Below are 14789 nucleotides of genomic sequence, written 5' to 3'. Positions count from 1 at the left end.
ATTTGTCTACATGAACAATTCGTTTGCAGCAAGCTAGAGTGGGAATATGCCCCGCACTAGTCAGCTGTGGACTAGATCTAAGTATATTAATTAACTGTTAATGTGCATGAGTAGGGTCCACATGGACAATTAGTCCACGGCAGACAAGAGAGCTGTTGTAAATCAGCATAGCTCCACTGAAGTCAATGGAGCTATCTCAATTTATACAGGAAGTTTAGCATTCATTACATTTGCCAAAGTAAGTAGAAAGAACTACTAGAAAATGAATAGCAATTATGAAAATGACACTAGGATGAGCATGCCTTGTATACAGTTCAGCATTTTTGGAATTGTTAGATCTGTTCTATGTTATACTATATTTGCTGTTTTGTATCTGGTTCTTTTACTTGAAGCTTCTTGCAGAGGGTACGTACTATTCTGCTTTTTCATCAGTTGCTTATATTTTTACAGAGTTAAACTCTGAAGAAGTCAGTTGGAATGAAAGTTTAATTCATCCATGAATCTCTCCTTTGCTCTCAGCAAATATCTGCACAACCCACTGGCAAAGTGTCTCATTCTCCTCTAGAGCTGATCCACACAGAGTATAACAATCTACTACTGCTATCAGTTATTCAATTAGCTCAAGGGGCAGAGGTCTGTGCAGGTGGATCTAAAGATTCCAACGCTATTGATTATCCATATGGGTGTCAATATGAGGCCACATGATAGAGTTTCTGGGCGGGTTTTCAGATTGCTTTATAAAATCTAGGCAAATACACACAAAAAATTAATACAAACAATATTTTTAAGTTGAAAAATAAAGCACTCAAAATCAGTAATTAAGATGTTTATGCAATCTTACTTCGGCCCCCTTCTATGCGGGCATTATGATACTCTCTGATTACATGACCACATATTTTCTCCACTGGACCCCCGCCCATTCAGTGCACAAAATGGAGATCCTCACTTATGAGCAACTATGCAATATTTTGTTGTCTTCTCAGTGTTCAATGTGTGGCCACACACTATTCAAACCCTGTTCTGAAGACAGAATTATTTCTTCATGGGCTTTTTCATGGCACTCATCGCTATAGTATCTGAGTGCTTCATAAACACTAATTTACTTTACAGCACTCCTGTGGAATGAAGGGATATTAATGCCCACATTTTAGAGAAGGGGAACTGACCCACAAAGAGATTAAGGTCAAAAGTATTCAATAGTTTTGGATGCTGAACTTGAGGCACCCAGCACCTGATTTTTCACATTACTTAGCATTACACAGCACTTTATATTTTAAAAGAACAGATCCCAGTGACTTCAATTGCAGCTATGAGTGCTCAGTGCTTCTGAAAATCAGACCCCAGGGTCTCAAGTCAGGCACCAGAAAAATAAGGAACAAACAATTAGCGGCCACCTGTAAAACAAAATGGTTTAAGTGACTCATCTAGCATCTCACAGAAAATCTGTAGCAGAGGCAGGGATATAATCCAATTTTCCAGGGAAGAATTCAACTGCTGTAACCATGAAACCATCCTTTTTCTTCCTGCAATCTCCAGCCTCATTCACTACACACCTGTCAACTTCTGGAACAAATGAAGTAGTGAGCCAACAGACAACATTCTCCTTCACTGCACAACCCTGATTCATCCCCACAGCAGGTCCACTTTGTGCACTGACTGAGGCAGGGGTCCTGTGAAAAAAATGATCATGTAATCTAGACCATATCATAATGCATACACACAAGTGGGATGAATTCAGGTTGGACAGGCACAACTTTAAATTTGACATTTCCTAACTTCTGGATGCTTCACTTTCCAACCTTAATAATGGTGTTTTAACAGTTTTCTGTGTCTAATATTATATAAAATACATGCATACATTTAGAATTATGGCGGTATAATTCCATTTAATCTTTCTGGTGACTACATAAACCATTTGTGTTTTATCCGTGTGGTTAGCATACTTTCACCAGGAGTCCTGACACTGAAGTATCATTCCATAATCCATTTGATATTCTATGTATGAATCACATGCAGTGACCCAGTTCAGTTTTGCTATTTTAGACAAATATTTCCCTTTGCCTGTATGTCTAGCAAATTCACTCTCCTCCTTCAACCCTCTCCACAAAAATCACTTATTTCAGTTAGGTTTACTCAGGCACTTCCCATTGTTACTCTCCGGTCTGAATATGACTAAAGATTAAAAACAGTTTAAAATAATGTAATCATTAAGAACCTAGAATTGTTCTCCCAACATCATTGCCCTATCTACTGCCACCAACGAGTCAATATTTATTTACAGCAAATACAACATCACCATACTACGTCAGTGCTGCACAGCAGCTACCTTGGTTTCCTGGTATGCCACAGATTTCCAGAGTGCCACAGATTTGATCCACTGCTCATTGAGCAACACTACTCTTGGGGAATATCCAGATAGCTGGTTATGTCACTGGCAAAAGCAGCCAAATGGGGATGGGAGTAGGCTGAGAATCTGACCCCTTTTCTTAGGTATTTCCAACTACTGATGTATCCAAGTATCATTTATTGAATAGTTATAGATTAATTCAAACATTTACCACCCAGAGTACTTGCAACGTTTCTCATTTTAAGATGGGGAATGCTGTAACAAAGGTAAATATAGCTGTAGAGAAAATGCTCGTTTTTGGCAGCAATTGTACTTAAATAATAAATATGATTACTCTTTACTGATGAATCCGATAACTGACAGTCCTTCATCTTTATTTTCATCCTGTTACAAAAAGTGTTTCCTGTTTTATTAATACATTCTGTTTGCATTAATATCTTTCTTCAGTGAGCTTAATAATCAGACATATAGCTGTCCTACTAGTCTGGTATAGCAAGATCTATTAAACAGATCTCTGACTTCTACCAATAGCCAACATTGATACAGAATGAACTTTCATGAACAAAGCTATGTTTTCTTAATAATAACAGTTGTATAAACATAAGGTCTTCTCAGTTAAAGGGAAACCAACATCAAAAAGCAGTAAAACATGGAATCCTAAACCCCTCTTTCTTTGAAGAAACACGTTTGAAGAGAGGTGTTTCTAGTTATGGGTGAATGAAATGAGAATTCAGCTGCAACAAACGGACATCCAGTTCTATGAAAGACTAATTAGATCCATCTGAGAAGCTGTGTCTAAAACTGCTTCACATATTTCAAAGGAAAGCTTTAGTCTGTCTTTTGAGAAGACTACATCAAAACATTTAGTCACAGTTGACGCACATCTAACCATTACAACAGCATTATTTTTATCAACCATGAAAACTATATTAAAGTAATGTTAATAGTCTTCCTTACATTAAAAAAGCAAGGAAATTTAGAGCTAAGAAAGCAACTCTAGGCTGAAATTACCCTACTTTCTCCCCCGCAACCCCTATGTGCCTAGGAGTCAGAGATCCCGGACCTGAAGTGTGATGCTGCATATCAAATGTGCTCATATATACTGAGAACAGAATTAAAGTTGAAGCTTCCGCCAGGAGTTGCAGAGTTAATGCTGCTTTTGTGGATTTAAGCCAGGCTCTTAACATTATGTTAATATGCTTTTGTCTGTAACTGCTGCTGCTGCTGAACCAGCAGGAGGAGCTCACAACATTTTTCATCTATTCATTCTACAAAATTATGGGCTCTTTTTAAAAATAGTCTTGGATATGATTCTGTGATGAAAAAAGAATCCAAGAAATATTTTACTTATGATTTGTTTTAGGAATCCTTAACTATGTAAACTTTTTAATACAGTTTTTTAAAACTATGTATTCTTTTTAATACAGTATCATAGTTGTACATGGCACATAAATGAATAAAAAAGACAATGCTTTGGCACACAAGGAGTTTGCAATCTAATAACAAAAGACCATAAAAGGAAAAGGAAGAGGGTGGAGACACAGTAAACATTGCTCTACCAAAAGATAGGATTTCTGAAGAAAACAAATGGTATGTTATAGTTTCACATGTATTTTATTTAGATTTTACTTTACTTTTAATAATTTAAACACCTGTCATTAGTGGGTTGTAAACCATATAAAACAGACTTAATATTACCTGTTACATCATAGAAACTCACCCTATGAAGCCACCAAGACGGTAACTAAATATATCAGCAGTAGCCAGCTTTCATTGGCTAAAAAGTTAGAAACTGATCATTGGTAAGCTTATTCAACCTTATAAGATACTATGCTTCTAAATTTAATTTAAAAAGTTGAAAAGATAGTAAGTTCCCCAAACTGACATGTTCTCTATATGGCTAAAGTGTAAACCATTCTAACATTTTTCAGACCTTTTTTCTTGTCTTTGTTTTTAAACTTGTTCACAGGATGAGAGCTTGTGTGCCAGACTTCAGCTCATAGCAAGTTTACAGCAAAGTTACAACTCCTTGAAAAACAGGATTTATTGTAGAACTGCAGTAATCATTGTTACAAAACTACTCTAAAATGGAGAACAAAATCTGTTACCAAAAATTATCAGATACACTAACACATTTTTCTGGATCATCAACATTAACAGGTATTTTTTCTCATCCATTTATAACTACTATAGCAAATGTAAATAAGCATGTATGGACAAACATCATCTACATAATAAAAATGTATGTCTTGTACCCTTAAGCCCTTAATGTACCGATTTTACAAACTGGCATGTTGTTTAAAACAACCATGTAGCTCAAGTACATAATAGCAAAATAGCACCTGATGCCCAAAGAACGTCAGTATATATAAGGCATGTGTTCTTTATATAAAATATTCTTCCTTAAAATGCTGGTATAAGAAGTTAATTTCTGATGTTTTTGCTCCTCACTACTGGGGAAAAAAGGGAAAAATAATCTGATACCAATATTTAACATGTTTTATTTCCTTATTGAGGAATACTCTAGAGGCATTGTTTAAAACAAAGTGAATAAGTACAGATTTTTTCCAAAACTGAACATATATAGTCCAGAACAATCAGAAGCAACTGCTAAAGTGGAAGTAATGTTTAACAAATTCTAACTATGTTACGATGCCAGAGACTTGATGATGGTGAACGAATAGTCTTATTGCCTTTCTTGAAATACTCAATAACGAAAAGAATGAAGTATATAGCTGTGGTGCTAATGGCACAATTCTGAGTTGCGCTTGAGCAACCAGTTCTGAGAGGAGTGGAAAATGGTACTAGGATCAGCATTAAGTTTGGTCTTATTTACACCTCAAATGGATGACGAAGAAGTAGGAAAATTAAGAAAGCATTAAAATAGTTCAAAATATTGAAAGTTGGATGTTCAGCATGTCAAAAGAGAAACTGTAGAGAAATTAGAGAAAAAACATAACAGTTCCCTCCCCCACAAAATGCCACCCCTTCTTCCAGCTCTGTCCCTGCATAAACAAAATGGTGGAGAGCAGATAAGAATAACCTCTGCTTACACTGACTTCAATGAAACTCGATTTCATTCTTTTTAATTCCCTCCTTCCTTTAAGCCATCCCCAAATGGCTGCAGGTGGGGGTAAGCAAACAGTTGTATAAGAAAGCAGTATAACAAAAGATCCTTATAGCTATTATACAAAGGGCTTCCAAGAATATTGTGCTGCCAAGCTGAGCCACTGTGCATAATTTTGGACACAATATATAACAAGAATGTTATTGAAGCAATGTACGAGGTGCATAAGATTACCATGAATTTGTTACTAGATAACAGGTTTTATTGTGTGGTGAAAAGTAAAGTTAGGTTTGTACCCGCTAGAAAAAGAAGGAGAATTAAGGATAGGATTGAAATGTATACAATTCAAGAAGGTGGATGAGAGAACTCAAGAGGAGATCAGATTTTTTTAAAAGTTAAGATAAAGTTTAGTGGGCCATTTCTGAACACAACAGATTTTTTTTACGTGGAATGGAACTTTTACAAATTACTAAAGATAAAATAAATAAATACACAAACTTTGCAATCTTGCATACGTACAAAAAAGGAGTCAGGTACTTTCAAGAAAAAACTCTTACAAACATTATATAGGCAGAAGACCAGGATGGTCAATTTTCATGCCAACAGAAGTTACGATCTGACACACATTTTCATTATCCATCTTATTTTTTATTACATTACTTATTTTATTTTAAAACTGTTGCTGGACTACCGTCATAGCATTAAGAATTATATCTACAAGCTTTGACACTCAAGACACAAACTCACACCTAATGCCAAAGGAGGTATGAAACTAATAGTGGCAGGACATACTTCTAGCTATGAAGTAGTTTAAGTACACAGTAAAGTGTAATTACACACATTAGTAACTTGAAATATTTTGATGAGAGAAATTTAAGCATCTGCAGAAACTGGTAATTGGGACTGAGGCTCGGACAATTGCGCACCTACTGTGACTGTGCACTTAGGTGCACGACTGTTCAACTAAATTATCGTCAACATTTTGTAAAATGCAGGGAAAGTTTTTCTGCTTACAATTGTAAACTGATCAGTTCTCCCTTGTGAAACGTACCTGTCCCCTTCTACTTGTGCCCTCAAATGTGCTGTTTCCCTTCATTCAAACTAACAAAGGACTCTGTAATCAAAAAGAAAATTAATGACAGGCGAAAGCCTATTTTTATGTAAAGAACACATGTTAATTACCTTAAATTAACAGTTTTTCCTTAAAATTCTTTTTTAACCCTTATAGATTTTTGCTTATCACACCTACTGGTACATCCCTAATATTTTGCCCTTGTGCCCTATTCACTGTGTATTAATATATGCCCAACGCACACCTACCACATGGGCATTAATTATAAATTGTATTATTATTAATAATACAGTTTAATTTATTTTTATTTATTCTCTTAAACTAGATAATTTATTTTATAACAAGGATGGGCAACCTGCGGCCTGTGGAGACAGGTCTGGGAAACCTGTTACATATTTACATAAATAGGAGATGGACGTGGAGGAAGCCATTAGTTATCTGAATATTTTATTGCACATATACTTGTATTTAATAGATTACATGTGGACGAGGGGTACATATAACTAGTTTATGTATAACTTACCTTTTATATTATACCATACCATTTTTTCATTTTTATAATAAATATTTTACAAATTTTGTAACAATTGATATGATTTTTGGTAATTTTCAAGTATTCTTTCTTTCTTTAAAGATATTTTAAACAAAGGAAATATTTTCTAAATAATTTAAAAATCAATTATATCCCTTAGTAACTGGATTTGCAGCAAATGAAACATAGGATTACGTCATGCTTTTAATTAATTACATTTTTAAATTCAAACAACCATAATTAGTTACACATGCATATATTAACTAAATTCAAGCATACAGCTACTTAATTACAGTGCATTGACAATATAGGATATAGTCAATTAATGACAACTGCATGTTGTCTACACAATTGTATATTTTTATAATGACCATGCCTCCAGTTCACAAGACCAAATTCAAATCCACTTATTTTTGTGCTCTCAATTAGGTCCACAGTAATAGCTTTGCTCTTGAAAATGTTAATGTGCATGCAAATGCGACCGTCCACCCAACTAGACATGTGCCACATGGACATCTTGTTGAAAGATGTAAGCTGTTCCTTTAAAAAACCATGCATTTAACATGGTCATTAATAAACCTGTCATTATGCTGAAAAAGTCGCACCTACTTCCCACAGATAGTCATTTCTGCATCAATTTGCTTTTCTTAAATTTAGGAAATCATACAATACAATGCAAAAATGTAAGCCTATTTTAACAGTGATCGAAAAAGTAATCTTTTTATTAAAAGTAAGCCATTTTATTTAGTGTTTTGATTTACACGGCTCCCCACTGGAAATAGATCAAGTTTCCATTTGCTAGAAGTGACTCCCAAACTACTTCACCTTGTTCATGCCACTTTGTTTTATAGCTTACATTCAGCAGAACTACAGTGATATGAAGCTACTCTGTAAATGAAAACATCTGGAAATTCTCTGACAACTAAATGGAGAAGGTGAGGTTAAGTCAGGCGTAGGGAACCTACGGCTCATGGGCCGGATCCGGCTCGCTGCTTCATTTCATCCAGCCCAAAGCAAGTCTCCGCACCGCGGGCCAGAAGTCCCGGACCTCGGGATCCCCCCGTGGGGCTGGAGCTGCAAGCGCCGGCTTGCTGTGCTGCAGAGAGAAGCTGGGGTTGCCAGGCTATTAAAAGTCCAGTCAGCTCCGTGCAGCTGCCAGAAGCGACCAGCATGTCCCTGCAGCCCCTAAGAGCAGGGGCAATCAGGGAAGCTCTGCGCACTGCCCCTGCCCCCAGCACCAGATCCGCAGCTCCCATTCGCCAGGAACCATGGCCATAGGAGCTGCAGTGGCGGCACCTGCGGGCGCACCACACAGAGCCCCCGGCCCCTCCACCTAGGGGCTGGACATGGTGGCCACTTCTGGGAGCAGCGCAGACCCAGGGCAGGCAGGGAGCCTACCTTAGCCCCGTTGCAGCGCCAACCAGGAACCGCCTGAGGTAAGCACCACTTGGCCAAAGCCTGCACGCAAACGCCCTCCCACCCTAATTCACTCCCAGACCCTGCACCCCCACCCACACCACATCCCCCTGCCCAAGGTTGGAACCCTCTTCTGCACCCAAACTTCCTCCCAGACGCCAGACCCCGAACCTCCACCCACACTTGAACCCCCTGCCCCAGTCCTGAGCCTGCTCCTGCACTCCAAACCCCTTGGCCCCAGCCGGGAGCCCCCTCCTACACCCCCAACCACTCATCCCCAGCTCTACCCCAGAGCCCGCAGCCCCAGCCGAAACCCTCACCTCCTCCAGCACCCCAAACCCCTGACCCAGCCCGAAGACCCTCTCACACCCTGAACCCCTCATTTCTGGCCCCACCCCGGAGCCTAGGAGAAACCCCAAGCCCCCGCATCCCCCACGGGGCTGGAGCCACAAGCACCAGCTCGCCCCACTGCGGGGGGGAAGCCCTGAGCCTCCGTCCCGTCCCGCCTGACCCCTGGGGGGGGGGGGCTGTGTGTGGCCCACAACTGATTTTTTTCTGTGGGTCAGTGACCCCTGATAGGAAAAAGGTTCCCCACCCCTGGGTTAAGTGGCAAGTAAGGTATGTACCCACTATAGCAATAAAGAGCCTTAGAGGGAAGGAGAAAATGTTCAAATATGATAAAGGAGAAAAATCAGTGCTAAGCGCAGAGAAATGCTGCAGAGCAGTTCTCAAATGCACTTTGAGCACAGAGAATTTGAAAGATTAAAACAGAGAATCACACACAAATTTTATATAAAACTGCCTTACCAAGAGATTTTTAAAATACACATCATAGAATACAACATAGCTTCAAATCCTTTGTTAATATGACACGATAATCTCAACCTACATACCGAGAAATGAACTGTAAATAGGCAACAAGGACTGGACACTCTTTTGGGCAGGGCCATATCTTTTAATCTGTACTCTTAAGCCCTGGCATATTTCTGGGCACTGCAAAATACTAAACAACAAAAATGAGAAAGCAGTGTGCTTTCTAACATGTCATTCCTTACTGCTGATGTCCAACATTGGATTCACCCTTCATTTTTGTGAAGACAGTGAGTGTAGCCAAAAATAATAATAATAATAAAATCCTCCCCACCCTGCCAACATCTTTGCCATAACAAAGATACTAATTCATCCTGCTCTTTTGTTTTCTAGTTCTGGAGATATTCATACTAGAAAGAAAGAAATACTGAAAACTATTAAAGGAAAAAAAGAGGGTGGGTTGTAGAAGTGAAAAGAGGACACTTACAATCATGTAATTATTTATCTTTCACTCTTTTGTTCATCTCCAAACCCTTTACTTTGCAACAGGAAAATTGTAGAGTGGTGAATTCAATAAATTAAAGCTCAGAAGATCCTGGACCATTGTATTTAAATTCTCCCTTGTTTCTATCTCTTAAATTTCTCTACCACTCTGCTATTATTTTTTATTATAAAATTTAACTAAATTATTTCACTCCACAAAGATTTCTGATATGAAAGATTCTCACTAGGTATGACATTCACCCACAGCGTAAAGGGGTCAGCCCAAGGACCTTCACATCACATATGCCCTACACAGCACTTATGCGGAGGGTCTCTTAATAAAATGGCTGAATAGGGCAGTCCCTATTCGCAGTTTCACAACAAAAGGGTCTTCACAGTAGGTCTGAATGGAATTGAAGACCACGATAAAGGTGGTCCAGAGGCAGGCCACAGACCCACCCTTACATGACTCCTTTAGCCTCCCAAATACCCTGTGCGACTGGCTAGGAGGGACTGCTGACACTATTCCAAACCATGGCTTAAAAGAAGCTGCAGTGGTAGAAAGAAACCACACAGTAGCCATGTCCAGTGAATCTGGATTTGGGGTGGATTTAGTCTTTCCAACCGCTCTACGATGCAGGGGGAGTGGATTTCACCCCTCACCAACAAAGCTGCATTGATTCTTGGACTCGTACGCTTCATGCCTAGATTGTTCCATACATCAGAAGGAAAAATATTTGAGTCCAAACTGAATAAACAAAAAGACACTAGTTTTATTACACTATGCTGGTGTATGGAAGGTTTTAAAAACTAAAGTTGGTAATCATGATGATAGGATAATTTCTTGATCGATAATGAAAAATATACATAATTGATAGGAAAACAGAGCTGGAGTATGAAGATTTTGTCTTTCAAAGATCAAAGTATGACGAGCAGCCAATTCATAGATTCTTCTGGCAATCAATACAAAAAGATAAAGCAATAAAATGAAGAAAACAGAAACACTGACTTTTTCATGAGTTAAGTTAGTGAGTTCATGTTATAAAAGACAACAGATCTCATTAAGGTTGCCAAGATTTTAAACAAACCAACTTGAGTATAAAATTTCTGAACAATTAAAAGTACATGTAGATGAACTGACTCAGGGATAATGCCTGATACTGGAAAATTAAACTAAAATGTATTTTGCACAAATTGGGTAAGTATTGTAGTGGCTGCAGGATAATGGGGGAGAGGGAGTTTCATTTGTTTGTAAAACACCTTAATCCATTTATTTTCCAGCCCCTATTGTAGGCACAAGAAGCAGAAAATTTTCTTTACTTTTGTAGTATTTTAAAGACCTGAAGTGATCGCTGCAAGTTTGTCAGCCCTCGAGCAGGTAAGTTCTGGGAAGCCATGGCACTCAGTTTTTAGGCCAGGCTGCACTAAGGGAGTGCTGTTCTGAGTAATCTGCACAGATAGACAAGTTTAAAAAATTCAACAAATTAGAAAATGAATAATAAATATTATTGTTGCTTGCCACTGCATAATATTTTTAATTATTCCTACGATAACAGTAAGAGAAGAAAACTATAAAGACGACCCAGGGATCAAACGGTGCTGTGAGGACGATCCATTCACTGATCACTGAATTATCCAACTGAACAATTTATTCAGCTACCTCTGCCACTACTGATGAGGGCATCCATCCCACAAAGTCAGCATCCCTGATCATGTCAGTGCAACAGGGAAGAGTAAATCTAAAAGTGCAACATGTGGCTTCAATTTGCTTCCTCACATTCTAGGTGAAAAATCTGACTGGAAAGTCAGTGCAGTTGGGCTTTGCATTTTCCATAGTACATTATATCCAATTCTCAGGAATAGGACTTCTCTGTCCCTTCTTCGATTTTCTTGTTTAACGTTTTAAGAGGTTTTTTTCTTCTCATTGCAATTTTTTGAAATAATGTTTCATAAGGTTTTGATTTTTATTACAGTGACCCATGAACCACCATGAGGTAGGTGAGGATAAGAAGAAATTTGACAAAAAATTATAAACACAGAATGATGTGTCATTTTGCTTTACAATCTCAAGGGCTGGGTTTTATTTTCTAATATATTTGTACCCAGGAAAGTTTAGATCAGTTGTAGCCTTTGGTCATCAGTGAGATTCACCTATCTCATACAATTTCCAGTTAGGTTGGTTGACGTACAAAGAAATAAAGTATCTTATCCAAGGTACATAGCAAGTTATTGGCCAGCCTAGAATTAGAACGCAGAAGACTACCGACTCTCAGTCCATTTTGTTGAACCTCTAGACTGCACCGGGTCCAGTTACTCCTCTCTTTCTCTCTCTCTCCTTTATGTATTTCATTTTATTACATATTGGCCTGTGACACCGCAACACAACCTGAGGGAAAAGCAGCAGCATGCTGCCTAGGACACTGGGACAAGGGCAGGAAGTCCCAAGGCCATCCTGTTCTGCCTTGCTGGAACTCTGCAGAGCAGTACTTTCCTGTTGCCCTGCTCCCCAGCCTCTCTCTCTCAGGCAAAGTGGCATGAAACGATAATAAATTCCTTTAAATTACAGTTTAAGTACTGAAAATAAGTTTACTTTTAAGTTACTCATTCTTGCCTAGACCATACTCTGTACCCTTTGATTATCATGGTCGTGCTGTCTTTTGAATTGCACATAGAACCAAAGAGTCCATGACAACCTGGACCTAAAATCAGGGTTCATTGTGCTGCAACAGACTGGGAATTCTGGAGCAGCTTCACTTAAATTAAAATATTGATGGTTTTATTGTATTATTTTTCATAGTTAATTCAATCAGTACAACTCCTCCTGTGTTATTTATTTTGATATTAAATTCCATTTATTTTAGACTGTCACAACATTTTCACTTTTTGATATGTTGCTGTTTTTGGCACTGAAGAAGCTGGAGGTTTTGGCAACCGGGTAGTGGACAGCTGGGGAGATAGTTTTTGATTGTGGGATATGCACATGCATTTTTCCCCTGCTAAAATAAGAATACTGGCATTTAAATTGTCCTCTTCAGTTTTTATATGTTTGAGAGGAACAGGGCAGTTCACACCTCTCAGAGCTACCAGGCTTTGTGCAGACTCTAGAAGGTAACACTTTGGTGTTTTCAAGGTTATCTTTATAACTACAAGGGGCAGAAACATAATTCTGGTTTTAAAGGCCTTTTCCACACAAACTTACATCAGTTTAACTAACAGTGTATTTTTAAACTGGTGCAAGTTTGCATGTAAACTGTCTTGTTTCGGTTTTGCTCAATTTATTTTTTTTTAAACACCCAATGAAACTAAACTGAAATAAGACTCTCAAACAAAAACAATACAAATTTGCACCAAATTAATTAACTGGGTTAAAAAAAACACTCTTAGCTATTCAAGGGAAAATGTGTGTGAAAACAAAATTTTAGAACCTGCAGCACAATTCCACATCAAGGGTGACTCCCCCAGCTATGGAACAATGGAATACACAAGACTCTGAGGACTTTAAGGAGTTCATGGAAGTTTTCACAAAAACGGAGGGCATTAACCAGGCCCTAGTCAGGATTTGAAGCTACTTTCTTCTTCACTTAATAAATAAGGCTATGATTATGTCACGGAGGTCACAGAATCCGTGACTTGTAGCACCCTCTGCAACATTGGGGACCCCGGCAGCAGACCAGTTGCCCTGTAGTGTGAAAAACTGCTATCTGATTGAATGTGTTAGTTAGGGTGTACTGAGCACGCTCAGTAACATCTGCTGAAGTCAGTAGAGGGGGGACCCTTGCAGCAGCCCAGCCTCTGCCGGCGACCCTCCTGCAGCTGTGGGACCCCCTGCAACTGACCGGACGCCGCTGCCAGTGAGGACCCCTGAGCTCTCCAGCCGCTGCCACTGGCAGGGCCCGCCCCCCCTGCAGTTGCTCAGCCTCTGTGAGCAGCTGGTTCCTTTCCCGCAGCTCCCAGCTGCCTCTGGTGGTGGCAGAGGGACCCCAGATCTGCTCAGCAGCTGCTGGAAGGAACCTCACACACACACACACACACACACACACACACACACATCTCCCCAGCTGCTGCCGGTGGTAGCGGGGGAGGCCCTGCAACTGACTGGCCACCGGCAGGGACCACTAAGCTGCCCAGCCTCCAGCAGTGACGACAGAGGGACCCCAGAGCTGCTCAGCAGCCACAAGCTGCTCAGCCACCGGCAGGGGCCCCCCTGCAGCTGCTCAGCCGCCACAAACAGCCACATGTCCTAAAATCTGACTAATTTTAAATTAAAATCATTACATCTTTGCCTTTTTTTAAGAGAACTTTTAAGCAAAGCAAAAGTGAAACCACTTGAGAAAGCTGTCTTCATGACATGACATATTTAAGTTGGAATTTTCTAAGGAGCTGCATCAATTTGAAGTTCTTTTGAAAATACCAGCCTTAAAGCTTTGACAGACTTCATGTAAATTGTGTCCATTCTTAAAACTCTCAGGTTAGCTTTGAGATCAGCACTATAGAATTATAAAAATATTTTCCTCCACAAACTTTTCTTCCCAACTCTCCAAGTTAACCCACCTCTGATTTAGCTTGATTTTATTTCATCATCATCCATGGTTCCAACATAATGCAATGCTTTATGCCTTTCACTCTTTAATATCACAAGACAAAAGAAATTATTTAGCAAGTTTGGTAAAAGCTAAATCCTGTATATTTGTATATCTGAAGCAAAGGGTTTCCAGACTCAAAATGAAGTGTCAGCATATTGTGGCTAATTACTGCACTTGCACCCTCAGCTTTAATGGTAGCTTGCTACAGTCATCCCGATTATGCATTTTTCCTGTTTAGTTGTTTGATTTTTACCAGTATCTTAAATTGCAATTTCATTTCTTGCTCTCAAATACCTCTTGTGGCACAGCATAAAAGTCCACTTCTAAGTAAGGAATTAAACAACAATTTTGTTAATTAGAAAACAAATGTAAGAAGAAAGCAGAATACAAAAATGTCCCATTGACTTTAGAGTGTAGATAAATCCCTGTACGGGAAATGTACCACTTAATTAGCATATGAAGGATGGTATTCTAATTTA

The 14789-nt window shown here is 39.0% G+C and overlaps 1 protein-coding gene across 15 annotated transcripts in view; it reads right to left on the bottom strand.

Annotated features, from left to right (window-relative positions):
• PCCA (propionyl-CoA carboxylase subunit alpha) overlaps positions 1 to 14789 on the bottom strand; it is a 420693-nt gene that overhangs the window by 118954 nt on the left and 286950 nt on the right. Inside the window, exon 20 of one of the 15 annotated variants that reach the window (XM_073348803.1) lies at positions 6466 to 6528. The exons of the other annotated variants lie outside the window; for them this stretch is intronic. Within the exon in view, the coding sequence (XP_073204904.1) occupies positions 6511 to 6528 (18 nt within the window). The 3' untranslated portion in view covers positions 6466 to 6510. The remainder of the gene's footprint in view (positions 1 to 6465; positions 6529 to 14789) is intronic. 15 annotated transcript variants of the gene reach the window in all.

This window comes from Lepidochelys kempii, chromosome 1, assembly GCF_965140285.1.
Source record: "Lepidochelys kempii isolate rLepKem1 chromosome 1, rLepKem1.hap1, whole genome shotgun sequence".
In the NCBI taxonomy this organism is placed as follows: Eukaryota; Metazoa; Chordata; order Testudines; family Cheloniidae; genus Lepidochelys; species Lepidochelys kempii.
The sequence above is the reverse complement of the archived record's forward strand: the minus strand, read 5'-3'. Positions and strand labels throughout refer to the sequence as shown.